The 18,623-nt window shown below is 60.5% G+C and overlaps 1 protein-coding gene across 1 annotated transcript in view; it reads right to left on the bottom strand.

The window, feature by feature from the left end:
- Positions 1 to 17,876, bottom strand: part of MAPK8IP2 (mitogen-activated protein kinase 8 interacting protein 2) — a 20,526-nt gene extending 2,650 nt beyond the window's left edge. Inside the window, exons 1-8 of the mRNA XM_050985221.1 lie at positions 17,752 to 17,876; positions 13,935 to 14,040; positions 13,455 to 13,697; positions 10,708 to 10,810; positions 9,300 to 9,622; positions 7,416 to 9,249; positions 6,588 to 6,663; positions 5,035 to 5,207 (exon numbers count right to left, since the gene is read on the bottom strand). Of these exons, the coding sequence (XP_050841178.1) occupies positions 5,035 to 5,207; positions 6,588 to 6,663; positions 7,416 to 9,249; positions 9,300 to 9,622; positions 10,708 to 10,810; positions 13,455 to 13,697; positions 13,935 to 14,040; positions 17,752 to 17,876 (2,983 nt within the window). The remainder of the gene's footprint in view (positions 1 to 5,034; positions 5,208 to 6,587; positions 6,664 to 7,415; positions 9,250 to 9,299; positions 9,623 to 10,707; positions 10,811 to 13,454; positions 13,698 to 13,934; positions 14,041 to 17,751) is intronic.
- Positions 17,877 to 18,623: the final 747 nt, after the last annotated feature.

The following is an 18,623-nucleotide window of genomic DNA, read 5'->3' as shown; positions in this document are numbered from 1 at the left end:
CCACATGGAATCACACTGACACGGAATTGGGGGAATGTCAGGGAGTCACATGGAATCACAGGGAATCACATGGAATCACAGGGAATGTCAGGGAATCACATGGAATCACAGGGAATCACATGGAATCACACCGACACGGAGTTGGGGAATGTCAGGGAATCACATGGGGAATCACACCGACACGGAATTGGGGAATCAGGGAATCACAGGGAATCACACCGACACGGAGTTGGGAATGTCAGGGAATCGGGGAATCACATGGAATCACACCGTCACGGAATTGGGGAATCACACGGAATCACACTGACACAGAATCAGGGAATCGCACCGTCACACAATCAGGGAATCACACAATCAGAATCAGGGAATCATGGAATCACACAATCACACAGTCACAGAATCACACACTCACAAACTCAGGGAATCGCACACAATCAGGGAATCACACAATCAGAATCACAGAGTCAGGGAATCACGGAATCACACAATCAGAATCACACAGAATTAGGGAGTCATGGAATCTCAGGATGATCACAGGATCATGGAATCACAGAACCACACAGAATCAGGGAATCACACAATCACGGAATTGAGGAATCATGGAATCACACACAATCACAGAATGACACAATCAGGGAATCATGGAATCACACAATCACACAGAATCACAGAATCCCACAGTCAGGGAATCATGGAATCACACAATCACACACAGTCACAGAATCACACAGTCAGGGAATCACATGATCACGGAATTGGGGAATCATGGAATCACAGAGAATCACTCACAGTCACCGAATCCCACAGTCAGGGAATCATGGAATCACACAATCACACAGAATCATACGGATTTCACAATCAATCACACAGGATCACACAGGATCACACACAATCACTCACAGTCACACGGTCAGGGAATCACAGAATCGGTGAATCACGGAATCACAGAATCACACATAATCAGGGAATCACACAATCATGGAATCTCAGGATCACAAGATCATGGGATCATGGAATCACACAGAATCACGCAATCAGAGAATCACAGGATCACAGAGGATGACAAAATCACGGGATCATGGAATCGTGGAATCACACAATCACAGGGAATCAGACAATACGGGATCACAGAGAATCACACAATCAGGGAATCATGGAATCACAGAATCACACAATCAGGGAATCGTGGAATCACACAATCAAACAATCATACAGAATCGTACGGAATCACACAATCAATCACACAGGATCACAGACAGTCACAGAAACACACAATCAGGGAATCATGGAATCACAGAATCACACACAATCAGGGAATCACAGAATCAGGGAATCATGGAATCACAGAATCCCACACAATCAGGGAATCACAGAATCACACAATCAAACAATCATACAGAATCGTACAGAGCCACACAATCAATCACACAGGATCACAGAGGATCGCACACAATCACACACAGTCACAGAATCACAGAATCACAGAATCACACAGTCAGGGAATCACATGATCACGGAATTGGGGAATCATGGAATCACAGAGAATCACTCAATCACTCACAGTCACAGAATGACACAGTCAGGGAATCATGGAATCACACAGAATCATACGGAATCACACAATCAATCACACAGGATCACACAGGATCTCACACAATCACACACAGTCACACAATCAACAATCACACACAATCACACACAATCACACACAATCACACAATCAGGGAATCACACAGTCAGGGAATCATGGGATCACAGAATCACAGAACCAGGGAACCACAGAATCACAGATTCAGGGAATCACACAATCAGGGAACCAGGGAATCACAATCATACAGAATCACACAGTCAATCACACACAGTCACAGAATCACACGATAATGGAATCACGCAGAATCACAGAACCACACAATCACACAGGATCACACAGTCAATCACAGAATCAATCTCACGGAATCACACACAATCTCACAGAATTCACACAATCACATGGAATCACACACAATCACACAGAATTCACACAGGATTCACACAATCACACAGTCAATCACAGATCAACTCACAGAATCACACAACTCACAGATCACACATCACATGGAATCACACACAATCACACAGAATTCACACAATCCCTGGGTTGGGAGAGACCTTCAGTGTCACAGAGTCCAGGCCAGCCCAAGGGCTCGGCCAGAGCCTGGCACCCAGTGCCACATCCAGGCTGGTCAAACACCCCCAGGGATGGGCACTGCACCCCCTCCCCAGGCAGCCATGGCAGAACTTTCTCCCCCTGGCTGGAAAAGCTTTTTCCTGCTCTCCAGCCTGGATTTGCCCTGGCCCAGCTCGGGGCTGTGAGCTCTGGCTGTGTCAGTGCTGCTGGAGACAGAGCCCAGCCCAGCTGGGCACAGGCACCTTTCAGGAGTGCAGGGAGGGCTGGGGGCAGCCCTGAGTCTCCTTTGCTGCAGGCTGAGCACCCCCAGCTCCCCCAGGGGCTCCTCGCAGGGTTTGTGCTCCCAGCCCCTCTCCAGCCTCGCTGCCCCTCTGGCCCCGCCCAGTGTGCCAAGGGCCTGCCCGAGCTGGGGGGCAGAGCTGGCACAGCACTAAAGTTTGTGAAAATAACCAAAACTTGAGATAGAACTCGTGTAATAACTGAAATTATTGAAAATAACTCAAACTTGGGATAGAACTTGAGTAATAACCCAAACTTGTGAAAATAACCAAAACTTGTGATATCACTTGTGTAAATAACTGAAATCTGTGAAAATAACCCAAACTTGGGATAGAACTTGTGAAAATAACCAAAAATTGTGATAGAACTTGTGTAATAATTAAAATTATTGAAAATAACCCAAACTTGGGATAGAACTTGTGTAATAACTAAAGTTTGTGGTATAACTAAAACTTGTGAAAATAACTAAAACTTGTGATATCACTTGTGCAATTACTGAAATTTGTGAAAATAACCAAAATTTTTTATATAACTTGTGTAATAATTAAAATCATTGAAAATATCTCAAACTTGGGTTAGAACTTGTGTAACACCTAAAATCTGTGAAAACAACCAAAACTTGTGATAGAACTTGTGTAATTACTGAAATTTGTGAAAATAACCCAAACTTGGGATAGAACTTGTGAAAATAACCAAAATTGGGATAGAACTTGTGTAATAATTAAAATTATTGAAAATACCCAAACTTGGGATAGAACTTGTGTAATAACTAAAGTTTGTGGGTATAACTAAAACTGTGAAATAACCAAAACTTGTGACATAACTTGTGTAATACTGAAATTTGTGAAAATAACCAAAAGTTGGGATACAACTTGTGAAAATAACCAAAATTTTTTATATAACTTGTGTAATAATTAAAATCATTGAAAATATCTCAAACTTGGGATAGAACTTGTGTAATAACTGAAATTATTGAAAATAACCTAAAACTTTCTCTGTGATGAAAAACATTAAAAACCCCACAGATAATTTGTGTTTTTCCCCCAATGTTTTTCCCTCGCTGTGATAAAACAGCCCCAACCCTGGAAGTGCCCAAATGCCACCCCCACAGCCCAAATCCAACTTTCACTCCTGCACCTCCAAACTCAGCAATTCCCAGAGCGTGGAAAAGAAATCAAGGAATTTTAAATGTGTAAAATCCTCCTCAATGCAGTGGAAATCATAGAGAAGTGATATGTTCTATAGAAATAAATAATAAATGATAAATGATAAATGATAAATGATAAATGATAAATGATAAATGATAAATTGATAAATAATGCACCAGGTGATATAGAATAAATAAAGTTAATGGAGAAGGTCAATAAAGAAAAAATCAATATAGAAAGAAAAACTATAGAGAAAAATAAATAGAAATAAATAGAAATAGAAATAAATATAAATTGAAAAATAAATAAAAATAAAAATAAAAATAAATAGAAATAGAAATAGAAATAGAAATAGAAATAGAAATAGAAATAGAACAGAATAGAATAGAAATAGAAATCGACATAGAATAGAATCATAATAGACAATAGAAATAAATACAAATAAACAATATAATAGAAATAATATAGAGATAAAATAGAAATAAATATAGAATAATATAGAAATAATATAGGAATAATATAAATAAATCTAGGAATAATCTATATATTATATATAGAAATAACTATAGGAATATATATATAAAAATAAATATAGAACGAACATAACTCTAGAAAAACAATGACAATTATAGACTACAATATAGAACTTAATACATAGATAAATACAGAAAAATAAATACAGAAGAAACATAAATCTAGAAATAATAAAAATAAATATAGAAATAAATATAGAATTAAATATCTAGAAAATCAATATAGAAAAAATCAAAATCGAAAATAAATATGAAAAAATTAGAAATATAGAGATAAATATAGAAATAAATTTAGAAAAACAAATATATAAAAATAAATATAGAAATATCAATATAGTATAAGAAATATGGAAATAATAGAAATAAATATCGAAATAAATATATAGATAAATATTGAAATAAATATTGAAATAAATATAGAAAAATAAATATAGAAACATAAATATAGAAAGAAAATCAATATAGAAAATAAATCTGGAAATAATAAAAATAAATCAAGAAATAAATATAAAAAAATATATCTAGAAAAATCAATATGGAAAGAAAAACGATATAGGAAAATAAATATGGAAATGAAAGAAATAAATAAAGAAATATAGAAATAAATAAAGAAGTAAATATAGAGAAAAATAGGGAAATAAATATAGGAAAATAAATATAGAAATAAATATAGAAAAATAAATATGGGAAAATAAACATGGAAAAATAAATCCGGAAAAATAAATCCCGAGAAAGAGGAATGGCTGTAATAAAGCAGCGAGACCAAGCCCGGGCACACCCCGAACCCTTTTATCCCTGATGGCAAAGGGCAGCGGTTCGGGAGCGGAGCCGGCTCCCCCCGGTTCCCCCCGGTTCCCCCCGGCTCCCCCCGGTCCCCCCGGCCCAGCCCCGGTGTCCCCGCTCGTACCGGCGGCCTCGCGGGCCGTCCCCACCACCTCGTGCGCGTAGAAGGCGGGGAAGATGCCGCGCTCGCCCGTGCGCATGTTGTAGCCGCGGTACCAGTAATCGTCCTCCTCCAGCTCCACCAGGATGGGATCGTCCACATCCAGCTCCAGCTCGTCCTCGTGCCGCGGGATGAACCTGGGGGGACACGGGGGGCACGGCGGGGGGACAAGGGCAGCCCTGAAACCACTGACCAGGGCTCGGGGTGAGCCCGAAAACCACTGACCAGGGCTCGGGGTGAGCCCAAACTCACTGCCCTGAGCTCCTGTGAGCCCAAACTCACTGCCCTGAGCTCCTGCCCAGCCCAAACTCACTGCCCTGAGCTCCTGTGAGCCCAAACTCACTGCCCTGAGCTCCTGTGAGCCCAGACTCACTGCCCTGAGCTCCTGCCCAGCCCAAACTCACTGCCCTGAGCTCCTGCCCAGCCCAAACTCACTGCCCTGAGCTCCTGTGAGCCCAAACTCACTGCCCTGAGCTCCTGCCCAGCCCAAACTCACTGCCCTGAGCTCCTGTGAGCCCAAACTCACTGCCCTGAGCTCCTGGTGAGCCCAAACTCACTGCCCTGAGCTCCTGCCCAGCCCAAAGCCATGGGTCTGCATCCCTGAGGTCACCATCACCCCCAAATTCACTGCCCTGACCTCGTGGTCACCCCCAAATCCACTCCACTCATCTTCTCACTGCCCCCAAAGCCACTCCCCTCAGCCATTCACCAAAAATCCACCCTGCTACACCCCTGAACCCCTGGGCAACCCCAAACCCAGACCCACACCCCTTCCCACCCTGGGCACCCCCAAACCCAGACCCACAGCCCTGCCCCCCCGGGCACCCCCAAACCCAGACCCACACCCCTTCCCCCCCGGGCACCCCCAAACCCAGACCCACACCCCTTCCCACCCTGGGCACCCCCAAACCCAGACCCACACCCCTTCCCCCCTGGGCACCCCCAAACCCAGACCCACACCCCTGACCCCCAGGGCACCCCCAAACCCAGACCCACACCCCTTCCCCCCTGGACCACCCCCCAAACCCAGACCCACACCCCTGCCCCCCTGGGCACCCCCAAACCCGACCCACAACCCTTCCCCGCCTCCCCCGGGCACCCCCAAACCCAGACCCACACCCTACCCCCTGGGCACCCCCAAACCCTGACCCACACCCCTTCCCCCCTGGGCACCCCCAAACCCAGACCCACACCCCTGAACCCCTGGGCACCCCCAAACCAGACCCACACCTCCTGCCTCCCCCGGGCACCCCCAAACCCCAAGCTCTGCCCCTCCTGGGCACCCCCAAAACCCCCAGCCCTGCCCCCCTCACCACCTCCCCACCCCCCATGCTCAGCCCCCACCCCGATGCTGTGGTCACCCCCAAACCCACACCCCTGTGGCAGCTGTGGGGTGCCTGCCCTGGGGGACACGACGCCGCCAGAGCCCAGGGACAGCCCCCTGGCAGCGGGCAGGGGCCCTGGGGTGGCACTGTGGGATCCTGGGGGTCCCTCGGGTGTCACCTGGGTGGGCTCACCTGAAGACGGCGCGGTGGGTCTGCTCCCGCTCCTCGCCGTTCACCATGCACGAGAACAGCCCAAAGGACTCTGTGCCTGCAGGGACAGCCATGCCAGGGACACGGGGACAGCTGCCACCCCCACGGGGACAGGGGACAGCAGCCACCCCCACAGGGACAGGGGACAGCTGCACCCCCACGGGGACAGGGGACAGCATCACCCCCATGGGGATACAGGACAGCAGCCGCCCCCATGGGGACATGGGGACAGCAGCCACCCCCATGGGGACAGGGGACAGCTGCCACCCCCATGGGGACAGGGGGACAGCTGCCACCCCCATGGGGACATGGGACAGCAGCCGCCCCCATGGGGACAGGGGGCAGCAGCCACCATCACGGGGACACGGGACAGCTGCCACCCCCACGGGACACCCCCGCCCATGTCCCTGAGGGGCACTCGTGGGGTCAGAACCCTCCTGGGGGTCCCACGGGGGCCCTGCCCAGCAGAGCAGGGCCGGGACCCCTGTGGTCACTGAGCCTGCCCCGTCTCCCGTGACATGTCACGACATGCCGTGACATCCCAGACGTATCGTGACATGACATGGTGGATGGGAATGGTGCCAAGGACAGCACAGGGAGGGCAGCTGGTGTGAGGGGAGCCAGGACAGCACGGCACAACATGTCACGACATCCCGTGACATATCGTGACATCCTGCGACATGCCACAACAAGGTACACGGCAATGGCTGGGGCAGGACAGGGAGGGCAGCCGGTGCACCGAGGTCACCCAGACCAGCCCAGGCCACCGTGACATGTCACGACACGTCGCAAGGTGACACCGCCACTTACTGGAGGAGCGCGAGGTGCTGTTGACGAAGACGTTGAGGAACTTCTTGGAGAACTGCAGGTCGGCCTCGGGGGACGAGTCCTCGGAGGAGCTGCGCGCGTCGGGGGCCACCAGCCCGTCCCCAAAGGCCACCTCGTCGTCGCAAGCCCTCAGGATGTCGCTGTCGTCGCTGAGCACGGACGTGCAGCGCCGCAGGCTGACCAGCTCCAGCTGCGTGTGCTCGTCCACCACCAGCGTGTACTTGACCGAGTCGTAGGCCAGCGACTCGTCCAGCGCCGGCGGCTCCGGCGGCACCGGCGCCTCCCCGGCGGGGCTGCCCCGGCGCGGGGCCACCAAGGGCGGCTCGGCCTCCTCCAGGGCCATGGCGAAGCCGCGGTTGGTCTTGGCCGTGGACACGTCCAGCGCGGCGGGGTCGGCGTCGGGCGCTAACCGGACGTCGTCGATCATGGAGTCGGCCTCCAGCACGCCCGAGTCCAGGTCCCCGTCGAGGGCCCAGCGCCGGGGGCTGGCGGGGCGGCGATCTCCGCCGGGGACGGGGGGCTCGGCGCCGGGGGACGCCCGCGGCAGCGGCGCCGGGCGGCAGCCCAGGGTGGCCAGGACCTCGGAGGCGTCCAGGCGGCCGAGGGCGACGGGGCGGCCGGGGCAGACGGGCGCGATGGTGTCGTTGGTGGGGTTGCTGAGGAAGAGGAAGGGCCCCGGCTCCTCGGCCGGCGGCTCCGGCGGCGGCTCGGCGGCCGCGTGCTCGGCCTCGGCCAGGGAGCTGCGCAGCGTCTCCATGTCCACCAGCTCGATGGCACCGCGCTGGCACCGCGTCCCCGCCGCCGCCGCGTCCGCCAGCGCCGCCGGCGAGTCCCGCGGGGCCGGCTCCTCGTCCAGCGCCTCGCTCAGGATCTCGGGCTCCAGGTCGGAGGCGGGCGAGATGGTGTCGCACAGCGAGTGGCTGTTCTGGAAGCACTCGTCCGGGCACTTGATGGGGTACGAGCCCTCCGAGATCATCTTGTTCACCAGGTTGCTGAGCAGCCACGGCGAGTCCGAGTCCTCGCTCAGGTCGGGCTCCGACTCCGAGTCGGAGTCGTACTCGCTGTTGTCCTCTTCGTCCGCCTCGGGCATCAGCTTGGGCCCCACGGGCAGGTAGAAGGAGCGGCGGATGCTCTCCAGGCTGTGGTCGGGGTCGATCTTCAGGTCCAGGGGGCTGGCGCTGGACACGTCGGTCTGGCCCTCGGGCGCGGGGCCGTCGGCCGGGTCCAGGCTGTCGTAGTAGGCGTCCATCTTCAGCTCGGCCAGGCTCTCCCTCCTGAGCACGCCGCGCTCCGGCGGGCCCCTCTCGGCCGGCTCCTCCTCCTCCTCCTTGCCCTTGTCCAGCAGCAGCGAGTCCTTGATGCCCAGCAGGCCGGGCGCCTCCAGCTCGGGCTCCAGCTCGCCCTCGGAGCCGGGCGAGCTGGCCTCCTCGATGGAGTTGGTCAGGTGGGACGAGCGGCCGCTGCTGCTGTCGCTGCTGAGGTCCAGCTCGGTCTCCGAGATGGACGAGATCATGTTGCTGACCAGGCGCCCGCCGGCGAAAGCCGCCTCGAGCTCCCCGTCCACGTCCGAGTCAGAGCCGGGCGAGCTCAGCTCGTCCCCGCGCCGCCCGCCGGGCAGGAAGGGCTTGGCCGTGCGGCTCGTGAGGTCGGCCTCGATGCCCGGGTCCGAGGAGGGCGAGGTGGTCTCCGAGGAGCCCGAGGGGTGGCCGCGCACGCTGGCGGCCCGGCCGGACTGGGCGCCCTCCCCGTCGGAGCTGAGCGGCTCCGCGGGAGCCCCGTCCCGCTCCGGCCGGGGGGGCCGCGGCTGCGGCTGCGGCTGCGGGCGGGGGACCCCGGGCTGCCGCCGCCCTGGGGCTGCGTGGGGGCCTGGGGGGCGGCCTGGGGCGGGGGGGCGGCCTCGGGGGCGCCGGGGGGAGCCGCGGGCCCTGTTGGAGAGAGACAGGGGTGAGGCGGGGGCTGCTGGCGGGGGCGCGGCGGGGAGAGCGGAGCTCGGAGCGCAGCGGAGATGAGGTTCATGTTAAAATCGGGCGCGGCTCTCGGGGGCGATGGGTTACCATGTGCCAGGGACTCGGGGCTGTTGCCTTGCGAGTCCAGGGGGGAGGGCGGCAGCGAGGGGGGAGCCCCCCCGGGGCCCGGCGGGCTCTCCAGGCAGGGTCCGTCCAGGATGCAGGCGTGGGGGGACGAGTGTCCTGCAGGGAGGGCGACACGGAGCCGGCGTCACCCCGCAGGGCCGCTGCGGGAGCCGGCAGCACACCCGCCTTGGCACAGCCCCACTGGCACAGCCCCATTGTCACACCCGCATTGGCACGCCTGCACTGTCACACCCACCTTGGCACAGCCCCACTGGCACAGCCCATTGTCACAGCCCCACTGGCACAGCCCAAATGTCACACCTGCACTGTCACACCCTTGTTGGCACAGCCTCATTGTCACACCCGCGTTGGCACACCTGCACTGTCACAGCCGCATTGGCACAGCCCCACTGTCACAGCCCAAATGTCACACCTGCATTGTCACATCCTCACTGGCACAGCCCCACTGGCACACCTGCATTGTCACAGCCCCATTGTCACACTTGCATTGGCACAGCCCCACTGTCACAGCCCCACTGTCACACCTGCATTGTCACAGTCCCATTGTCACAGCCCCACTGGCACATGCCGGCTATCACAGCCCCACTGTCACAGCCCAAATGTCACACCTGCACTGTCACATCCTCACTGGCACAGCCCCACTGGCACACCTGCATTGTCACAGCCCCATTGTCACACTTGCATTGGCACAGCCCCACTGTCACAGCCCCACTGTCACACCTGCATTGTCACAGTCCCATTGTCACAGCCCCACTGGCACATGCCAGCTGTCACAGCCCCACTGTCACAGCCCAAATGTCACAGCTGCATTGGCACAGCCCCGCTATCACAGCCCCGCTGCCACGGCCCCGCTGTCAAGGCCCCGCTGTCACAGCCCCACTGTCACAGCCCTGCTGTCACCCCACCACTGTCACAGCCCCACTGTCACTCTGCCACTGTCACACCCCCACTGCCACTCTGCCACTGTCACACTCCGCTGTCACGGCCCCACTGTCACACCCCGCTGTCACGGCCCCACTGTCACAGCCCCACTGTCACTCTGCCACTGTCACACCCTACTGTCACACCCCGCTGTCACGGCCCACTGTCACGGCCCAGCTGTCACACCCCGCTGTCACGCCCCGCTGTCACACCCCGCTGTCACACCCCGCTGTCACGGCCCCGCTGTCACCCGCGCTCACCGGTGTGTGAGGAAGAGGAGGAGGAGGAGGAGTGCAGCAGCGCGTCCTGCCAGCTGGGGCGCGGCGCGGGCGGGGCGAAGCCGCCGTTGTTGTTCAGGGAATCCTGCGGGGACAGCGGAGCCGGGGGGGCTCAGGGAGGGCCCCCCGCCCCCGGGGAGCGCTCGGGGACTCCGGGGGGACACCGGGCTGGGGGGTGGGACCGGGGGACGGGGATGTGGGGGACGTGGGAATGGGGGATATGGGGGGTGTGGGAATGGGGGGTGTAGGAATGGGGGGTGTGGGGGATGTGGGAATGGGTCCTAGCGGGGACAGGGATGGGAATGGGTGCTGGAGGGGACAGGGATGGGGGGACATCCCGGGGGATGGACACTTGGGGGACAGGAATAGGAATGGGCGCAGGAGGGGACAGGGATGGGTGCTCGGGGGGACATCCCGGGGGATGGGCCCTGGAGGGACAGGGATGGGAATGGGCGCAGGAGGGGACAGGGATGGGTGCAGGAGGGGACAGGAATAGGAATGGGTGCAGGAGGGGACAGGGATGGGTGCAGGAGGGACAGGTGGCAGAGGGGACAGGGATTGGTGCAGGAGGGGACAGGGATGGGGGGACATCCCTGGGGATGGGGACGGGGGGACGGGGTGGGAATGGGTGCTCGGGGGGACAAGAATGGGGGGACATCCCCGGGGATGGGCCCTGAGGGGACAGGGATGGGAATGGGCTCAGGAGGGGACAGGGATGGGGGGACATCCCTGGGGATGGGCCCTGAGGGGACAGGGATGGGAATGGGCGCAGGAGGGGACAGGGATGGGGGGACATCCCGGGGGATGGGCACTTGGGGGACAGGAATAGGAATGGGTGCTTGGGGGGACAGGGATGGGCGCAGGAGGGGACAGGGATGGGAATGGGTGCTGGAGGGACAGGGATGGGAATGGGTGCTGGGGGGACAGGGATGGGAATGGGTGCTGGAGGGACAGGGATGGCGGTACGGGAGGGTGCTGGGGGTGGGGATGGGAGGCAGCCCCCGGGGGTGTCGCAGGGAGGGCTCGGAGGTGCCTGGCAGCCCCCACGCCACGTGCGTGGGTTTATCCGGATTAGGGCCGCCGCATCCCTGCATCCCCCGCCCGGCCAGACGCGCGCCAGGGGCCGGGCACGGCACGGCACGGCACGGCTGGCACGGTGCCCACCCCGGGGACAAACCCAGCAGCGGCGCTGACCGAGGGACACCCGTGTGGGACCCCGGGAGCACGGCCCCACCCCGCAGGGGTGTGGGGAACGCCCGGGACGTTCGGGAATGTCGCGCCGGCAGCTGCAGCGGGATTAGTCCCGCCGGGAAGCGCGGGCAGCGCTAATCCCGGCAGATCCCGGCCCATCCCGGCGGGAGCGGGGATTAGGGAGCGCGGCCGGGGCCACCGGGCACCAGCCGGGGTGGCCCTGACACGGATTGGGGTGGGCACCGAGGGGACAGGGAGACGGGAATGGGAATGGGGGATGTGGGAATGCGGGTGGGGGCAATGACAATGGGTGCAGGAGGGGACAGGGATGGGGGGACAGGGAAGGGGGGACATCCTGGGGACAGGCCCTGGGGGACAGGGATGGGAATGGGTGCTGGGGGGACAGGGAGGGGTGCTGGGGGTGGGGATGGGAGGATGGGAAGGGGACTGGGGTGGACAAGGCCGGGGGACAGGGACGGATACTTGGGGGGGACAGGGATGGGAGGGCGTGGGAGTGGTGACGGAGGGGACAGGGACAGGCGCTGGAGAGGACAGGGATGAGGGACATGGGGGAGGACAGGTGAAGGGTGGTGGAAGGGTTAAAGACAGGGGACAGGGACAGGGATGTGGAGACAGGGATGGGTTTGGGGACACAGGGATGGCTGCAGGGGGGACAGGGACACAGGGCCCGAGGACCAGGATGTCGCCTCCTCCCAGGACCCCGCGGCGGGGCAGATCCAGGGGCCCCACCCTCCCCTCCAAGGGATGACGGAGCCACGCGGGGACCCGGCCCGGCAGGACCCCTGGGCTCTGTCCCCTCGCGGTGACCGCCACCCCCCGGAGCCCCCCCAGGCCGGCAGCGCGCGGTGCCCTCCCGGGAAAAGGGGGGGCCCCGAAATTCCCGAGGGCCCGCGGTTCCCTGGCAACGCCGGCGGCTGCAGCCGCTCCGCACGCCGCTTCCCACACACTGCGGCGGCGCGTGCGCCGCGACACGGGGACATCCCTGCGGCGACACGGCTGGGGGGACACCCCCGGGGGAGCCCCGAGCCCGGCAAAAGGGGGGACACGGCGTGGGGGTGGGCACCGGGGACGGAGAACCCCGGGGGGAGGAAAGGGACAGTGACCGCAGGGCGAGGGGACAGTGACCTCGGGGAGGGGGAGGGGACACAGATCCCGGGGGGGGATGGGGACAGTGACCACGGAAGGGAAGGGACAGTGACGTCAGGGGGGAAGGGACGGTCACCTCGGGACCAGAGGGGACAGTGACCCCCGGGGGATGGGGACACAGACCCCGGGGGGGATGGGGACACAGACCCCGGGGGGGATGGGGACACAGACCCCGGGGGAAAGGTACTCAGACCCCCGGGGGGGATGGGGACACAGACCCCGGGGGAAGGGGACACAGACCCCGGGGGATGGGGACACAGACCCCGGGGGGGAAGGGGACACAGACCCCGGGGGGGATGGGGACACAGACCCCGGGGGAAGGGGACACAGACCCCGGGGGAAGGGGACACCTGCGGCCAGCCCGGCCTCACCTGGGTGCCCGGGGCCGTCAGGTTGAGGGTGGTGGGGCGGTGCTTCTGCGTCTCCTCCAGGGCGGGCGAGGGGATGGGCGAGGCCGAGGGGGACGGCGGCGCCTCCAGCTCGTTGCCTTCCTCCTCCTCCTCTTCCTCGTCGTCGTCGTCGTCGTTGTCGTCGATCATCTCGAACTCCTGGAAGTCGTCCTGGAAGGTGCACACGGGGTGCGGCTGCTCCCCGCGCTCCAGCACCAGGCAGTCCTGCGGGTGGCACCGTGTCAGGGACGCGGGGACAGCCGCGGGCCACCCTCCCCGCCACCGAGGGCTGGCAGCGTCCCCAGTCCTCCCTAGGGCGTCCTAAAGGGGACAAGGGACCCCCGGCTCGTCCCGTTTGCCTCAGCGCCCACAGAGCCACCAAAGCCACCGCTGTGGGTGAGTGGTGGCAGCCCGGTGTCCCCACAGTGCCCAGTGTCCCCGAGGGCCACCAGGCTCCTGCACCTTCTCGTAGTGGTCCGAGTCGTAGTTGAGGCCGATGCCGCAGTCGTCCGTGATCTCCGACAGGTCCTCGTCATCGAACTCCTCCAGGCTGATGTCCTGGGGGGGCCTGGGGACAGGGGGGACACAGCTCAGAGACAGCCCAGCCAGGCCCTCATGGCACCATGGGGACAGAGTGGCACCATGGGGACAGGGGGGACACAGCTCAGAGACAACCTGGCCAGGCCCTCATGGTACTGTGAGAGCAGAGTGGCACCATGGGGACAGGGGGGACACAGCTCAGTGACAGCCCAGCCAGGCTCTCACGGCACCACGGGGACAGAGTGGCACCATGGGGACAGAGGAGACACAGCTCAGTGACACCCCGGCCAGGCTCTCACGGCACCACGGGGACAGAGGGGACACAGCTCAGTGACACCCCGGCCAGGCTCTCATGGCACCATGGGGACAGAGGGGACACAGCTCAGTGACACCCCGGCCAGGCTCTCATGGCACCATGGGGACAGAGGGGACACAGCTCAGTGACAGCCTGGCCAGGCCCAAATGGCACTGTGAGAGCAGAGTGGCACCATGGGGACATCTGTCTGTGTATGGGTGACACTCTCAGCATGGGAGCACCAGGGACAGGGCACTATCACCCCTGGGTGCCACATGGACATGGCACCAGATCACTGTCACCCCTGGGTGCCACATGGACATGGCACCAGATCACTGTCACCCCTGGGTGCCACATGGACATGGCACCATAACCCTGCCACCTCTGGTGCCACATGGACATGGCACCACAGCCCTGTCACCTTTGGTGCCACATGGACATGTTACCATAACCCTGTCACCTCTTGGAGCCAGCATGGGACAACAACAGGGACATGTCACCATCACACAGGGACATGCCACCACACCCCTGTCACCCCTGGTGACACACAGATATGTCATCACTCCCCTGTCACCCCTGGGTGCTGGCACAGGACAACCACATGGACGTAGCACCATGACACAGGGACATGTCACCACACCCCTGTCATCTCTGGTGCCACATGGACATGTCACCAAACCCTGTCACCCCTGGGTGCTGGCACAGGACAGCCACAGGCACATGCCACCCACGGCTGTCACCACGTGGTGGCACCCGGCTGGGCGGAGGTGCTGAGGCCACCACATGTCCCAAATCCCCGGAGCCGAGGTGGGGAGGGGACGGCCACCAGGTTTGGGGTGACCTGTGCTGCTGGGGGGTCACCGGGGGGTCACAGCGGCGCGGCTGGGGGTGACAAAGGGGACTCAGGCTGTGCCACCCCGAGGGGCCCTGAGCGCATTCCCAGGGAACGGGGGTGCCATGGAAACCAGCGGCTCCTGCGGAACAACGAACGGAGAGGAATCCCAAAATCCTGAAATCCCAAAATCCCGGCAGGGCTTGGGGCCAGAAAACTGAAACTGGGGTTTGGGGGGGCTCGGTGAGGGGGGAGGTACAGCCTGGGTGCCACTGGGACCCTCTGGTCACCTTCCATGGGGTTGGGGACACACAGGGTCCTCATTCTGGTCCCAAGGGTGCCTGGGTGCCACTGGGACCCTCTTGTCACCCTCCATGGGGATGGGGACATGCAGGACCATCCCCAGGGGTGTGTGGCAGCAGCCAGGTGCCACTGGGACCCTCTGCCACCTTCCATGGGGTTGGGGACACACAGGACCCCCAGCTTGTCCCCAGGGGGATGTGGCAGCACCTGGGCACCAGTGGGACCCTGTGCCCACCCTCCGTGGGGTTGGGGACACCCAGGGTCCCCCAGCAGCACCTGGGCACCAGCGGACCCCTGTGCCCACCCTCCGTGGGGTTGGGGACACCCAGGGTCCCCCAGCAGCACCTGGGCACCAGCAGGACCCTGTGCCCCCCCTCCGTGGGGTTGGGGACACCCAGGGTCCCCCAGCAGCACCTGGGCACCAGCGGGACCCTGTGCCCACCCTCCGTGGGGTTGGGGACACCCAGGTGACTCGGGCGGGTGCGGGGGCTCAGCCCGCAGTGTGGCAGCAGGGTCAGACCCCAAAGGGGGCCCAGGGCTGTCCCCTGTCCCCCCCGCGGAGCAGCCGCTCCCGATTCCCTGGCAGGAAGATTCCCCTAATCCCATAATTCCCAGAAGTAGGGCACGGCCGCGCCGAATCCGCGCAGATTTGGGGCAAAAGCGGCAGAAACGGAGCCGGGGCCGGGGCCGCGGCGGGAACGGGGCTGAGCGGGACCCCAAAGGCCGGCGGGACAGGGGAGCCCTGGGGCTGTGGGGTGACGGCTCCCGGGGGCTGGGGAGCGCAGCCTTTTGGGGTGCAGAGCCCTGGCGTGTAGGGGAACAGAAATTTTGGGGTTCAGAAGCCTTGGGGTGCCGAGCTATGGGATGTGGAGATGCAGAACCCTTTGGGGTTCAGAAGCCTTTGGGATTTCAGGGTTCCAAACTCCGGGGGGTTGGGGTGCAGAGCCCCGGGCTGCTGGGGAGCAGAAAGTTTTTGGTGTGCAGAACCTTTCGGGATATTGGGGTGCAGAGCCTGTTGGGTTATAGGGACCAGAGCCCCGGGATTTCGGGGTGCAGTTCCTGTTGGGTTATAGGGACCAGAGCCCCGGGATTTCGGGGTGCAGATCCTGTTGGGTTATAGGGACCAGAGCCCCGGGATTTTGGGGTGCAGATCCTGTTGGGTTATAGGGACCAGAGCCTGGGATATTGGAGAACAGAGCCCCGGGATTTTGGGGTGCAGATCCTGTTGGATTATAGGGACCAGAGCCTGGCTATTGGGGACCAGAGCCCCGGGATTTTGGGGTGCAGATCCTGTTGGGTTATAGGGCCAGAGCCTGGGCTATTGGGGAACAGAGCCCCGGGATTTTGGGGTGCAGAACCCCAGGACGTCAGGGAGCAGAACCCTGAGGTGTTGGGGTGCAGAGCCCTTTGGGGCACAGAGATCTGGTTTGTTGGGGAGCAGAGTCTTGGGGTGTCAGGGAGCAGAGCCTTTTGGGGTGCAGAGCCCAGGGGTGTTGAGGAGCAGAGTCCTGGATATTGGGGTGCAGATCCCAGGATGTCAGGGTGCAAAGCCCAGGATATTGAGGCAGAGATCCCAGGATGTCAGGGAGCAGGGCCCTTCGGGGTGCAGAGCCCAGGATGTTGGGGTGCAGAGCCTTACGGGGTGCAAACCCATCCCCCAACCCCACAGAATATCGGGGGCTGTCCCCCTGCAGGAAGAATCCCAGGACCCTCTGCTGTCCCCGGAGTCTTAGGGGGTCCTGTGGGCACACAGGGGGACAGGGACAGAGGGGCTGAGTCCTCCTGGGGTGGGGACCTCGGGGTCCCCTCCTGCACCCCTGGATCCCCCTCATTGGGAGAGAAATTCCTGCTCCTGGCTGGGGGAAATGGGGTGGGATGGGATGGGATGGGAACACTGCAGTGGGGTGGTCACAGTGGGATGGGGACACTGTGGTGGGGTGGAACCAGCAGTGAGAGCCCATCCAGTCCCACGATCTCCCCGATGGGACCCCTGGGGACCGGGCTGGGGCCAAAGGCAGCGCCCCTGCCATGGGTGCAGGGACACAGCGGCGGGGATAAGCAGCAGGAACAAGGACAGTGCCCGTCCCCACCTTGGGGACACTCCTGGGGCCGGCTGGCACCAAGGGACAGGAGTGGAGCCGAGGCTGGGGACAGGGCCAAGGAGTCTCACCCAGCCCCGCACACGCAGAGGGGATGGGGAAGGGCTGGAACCTGCAGGACCCCCCCCCCCCACGGCATCCCACTGACCCCAGTGCCACCACCCCGAGGGCGGATGGGCCGGAGGGGACCCCAAAGGGGCCCAGCGTCACCTGGCGGGGGCCACGGGGCCGGGAGGGCTGGGCAGGGGACACCGGCGGTGCCAGCGCTGCCAGGGCCGGGCTCCCCGGGGAGCGCTGCAGGCGGCGCAGGCCCCGGGCGGGTGGAATTTCCTCATCCCTGCCAGCCCCGCTCCCTGCGCACCGCCCGGGGGGAGGCTCCGAGCGCCGGGAGGGGACCCCACAGCGGCCCGGGAGGGATCCCCACGGCGGCCCGGGAGGGATCCCCACGGCGGCCCGGGAGGGATCCCCACGGCGGCCGGGAGGGGACCCCCACAGCGGCCCGGGAGGGACCCCCACGGCTGCCCGGGAGGGGACCCCACAGCGGCCCGGGAGGGACCCCCACGGCGGCCCGGGAGGGGACCCCCGCCTGCTCTCGGAGTCGGCTCTGACCCTGTGGTCACCCCAAATAGGGGACCGGGGGCTCCCGACTGGCACCTGGGGCTGCCACGGCCCGAGCGGGAGGTGGGAGCCATCCCAAGGCCCGGCTGCGTGCGCGCCTGGAATTCCCTCATCGAGCATTCCCACATGGAGGGAGCATTCCCACATCGGGCATTCATTCCCACATCGAGCGGGCATTCCCAGCCTATTCCCGCCTCTCCTCTCCGGCCAGGGGGTCCCACCCCACCGGCCACCCCAAGCCGGGCTGGGCACCCCCTGCCCGCGGCTCCTTAGGGAAGGCACAGCCGGGTTCGGGTTCGGGTTCGGGTTCGGGTTCTCCGTCACCATTCCCGGCCGATCTCGGCATGCCCGGGGGGACCCGAGCGCAGCCACAGCAGCCCCAGGGAGCGGCCCCGGGTTTGGGGATGGCTCCGGGCTCAGCTCCCGCTCCCCGGACTGGGCCCGGCTGCCCCAGCCGCTCGGGC

Source organism: Serinus canaria, chromosome 1A (genome assembly GCF_022539315.1).
Source record: "Serinus canaria isolate serCan28SL12 chromosome 1A, serCan2020, whole genome shotgun sequence".
Taxonomy (NCBI): domain Eukaryota; kingdom Metazoa; phylum Chordata; class Aves; order Passeriformes; family Fringillidae; genus Serinus; species Serinus canaria.
The sequence above is the reverse complement of the archived record's forward strand: the minus strand, read 5'-3'. Positions and strand labels throughout refer to the sequence as shown.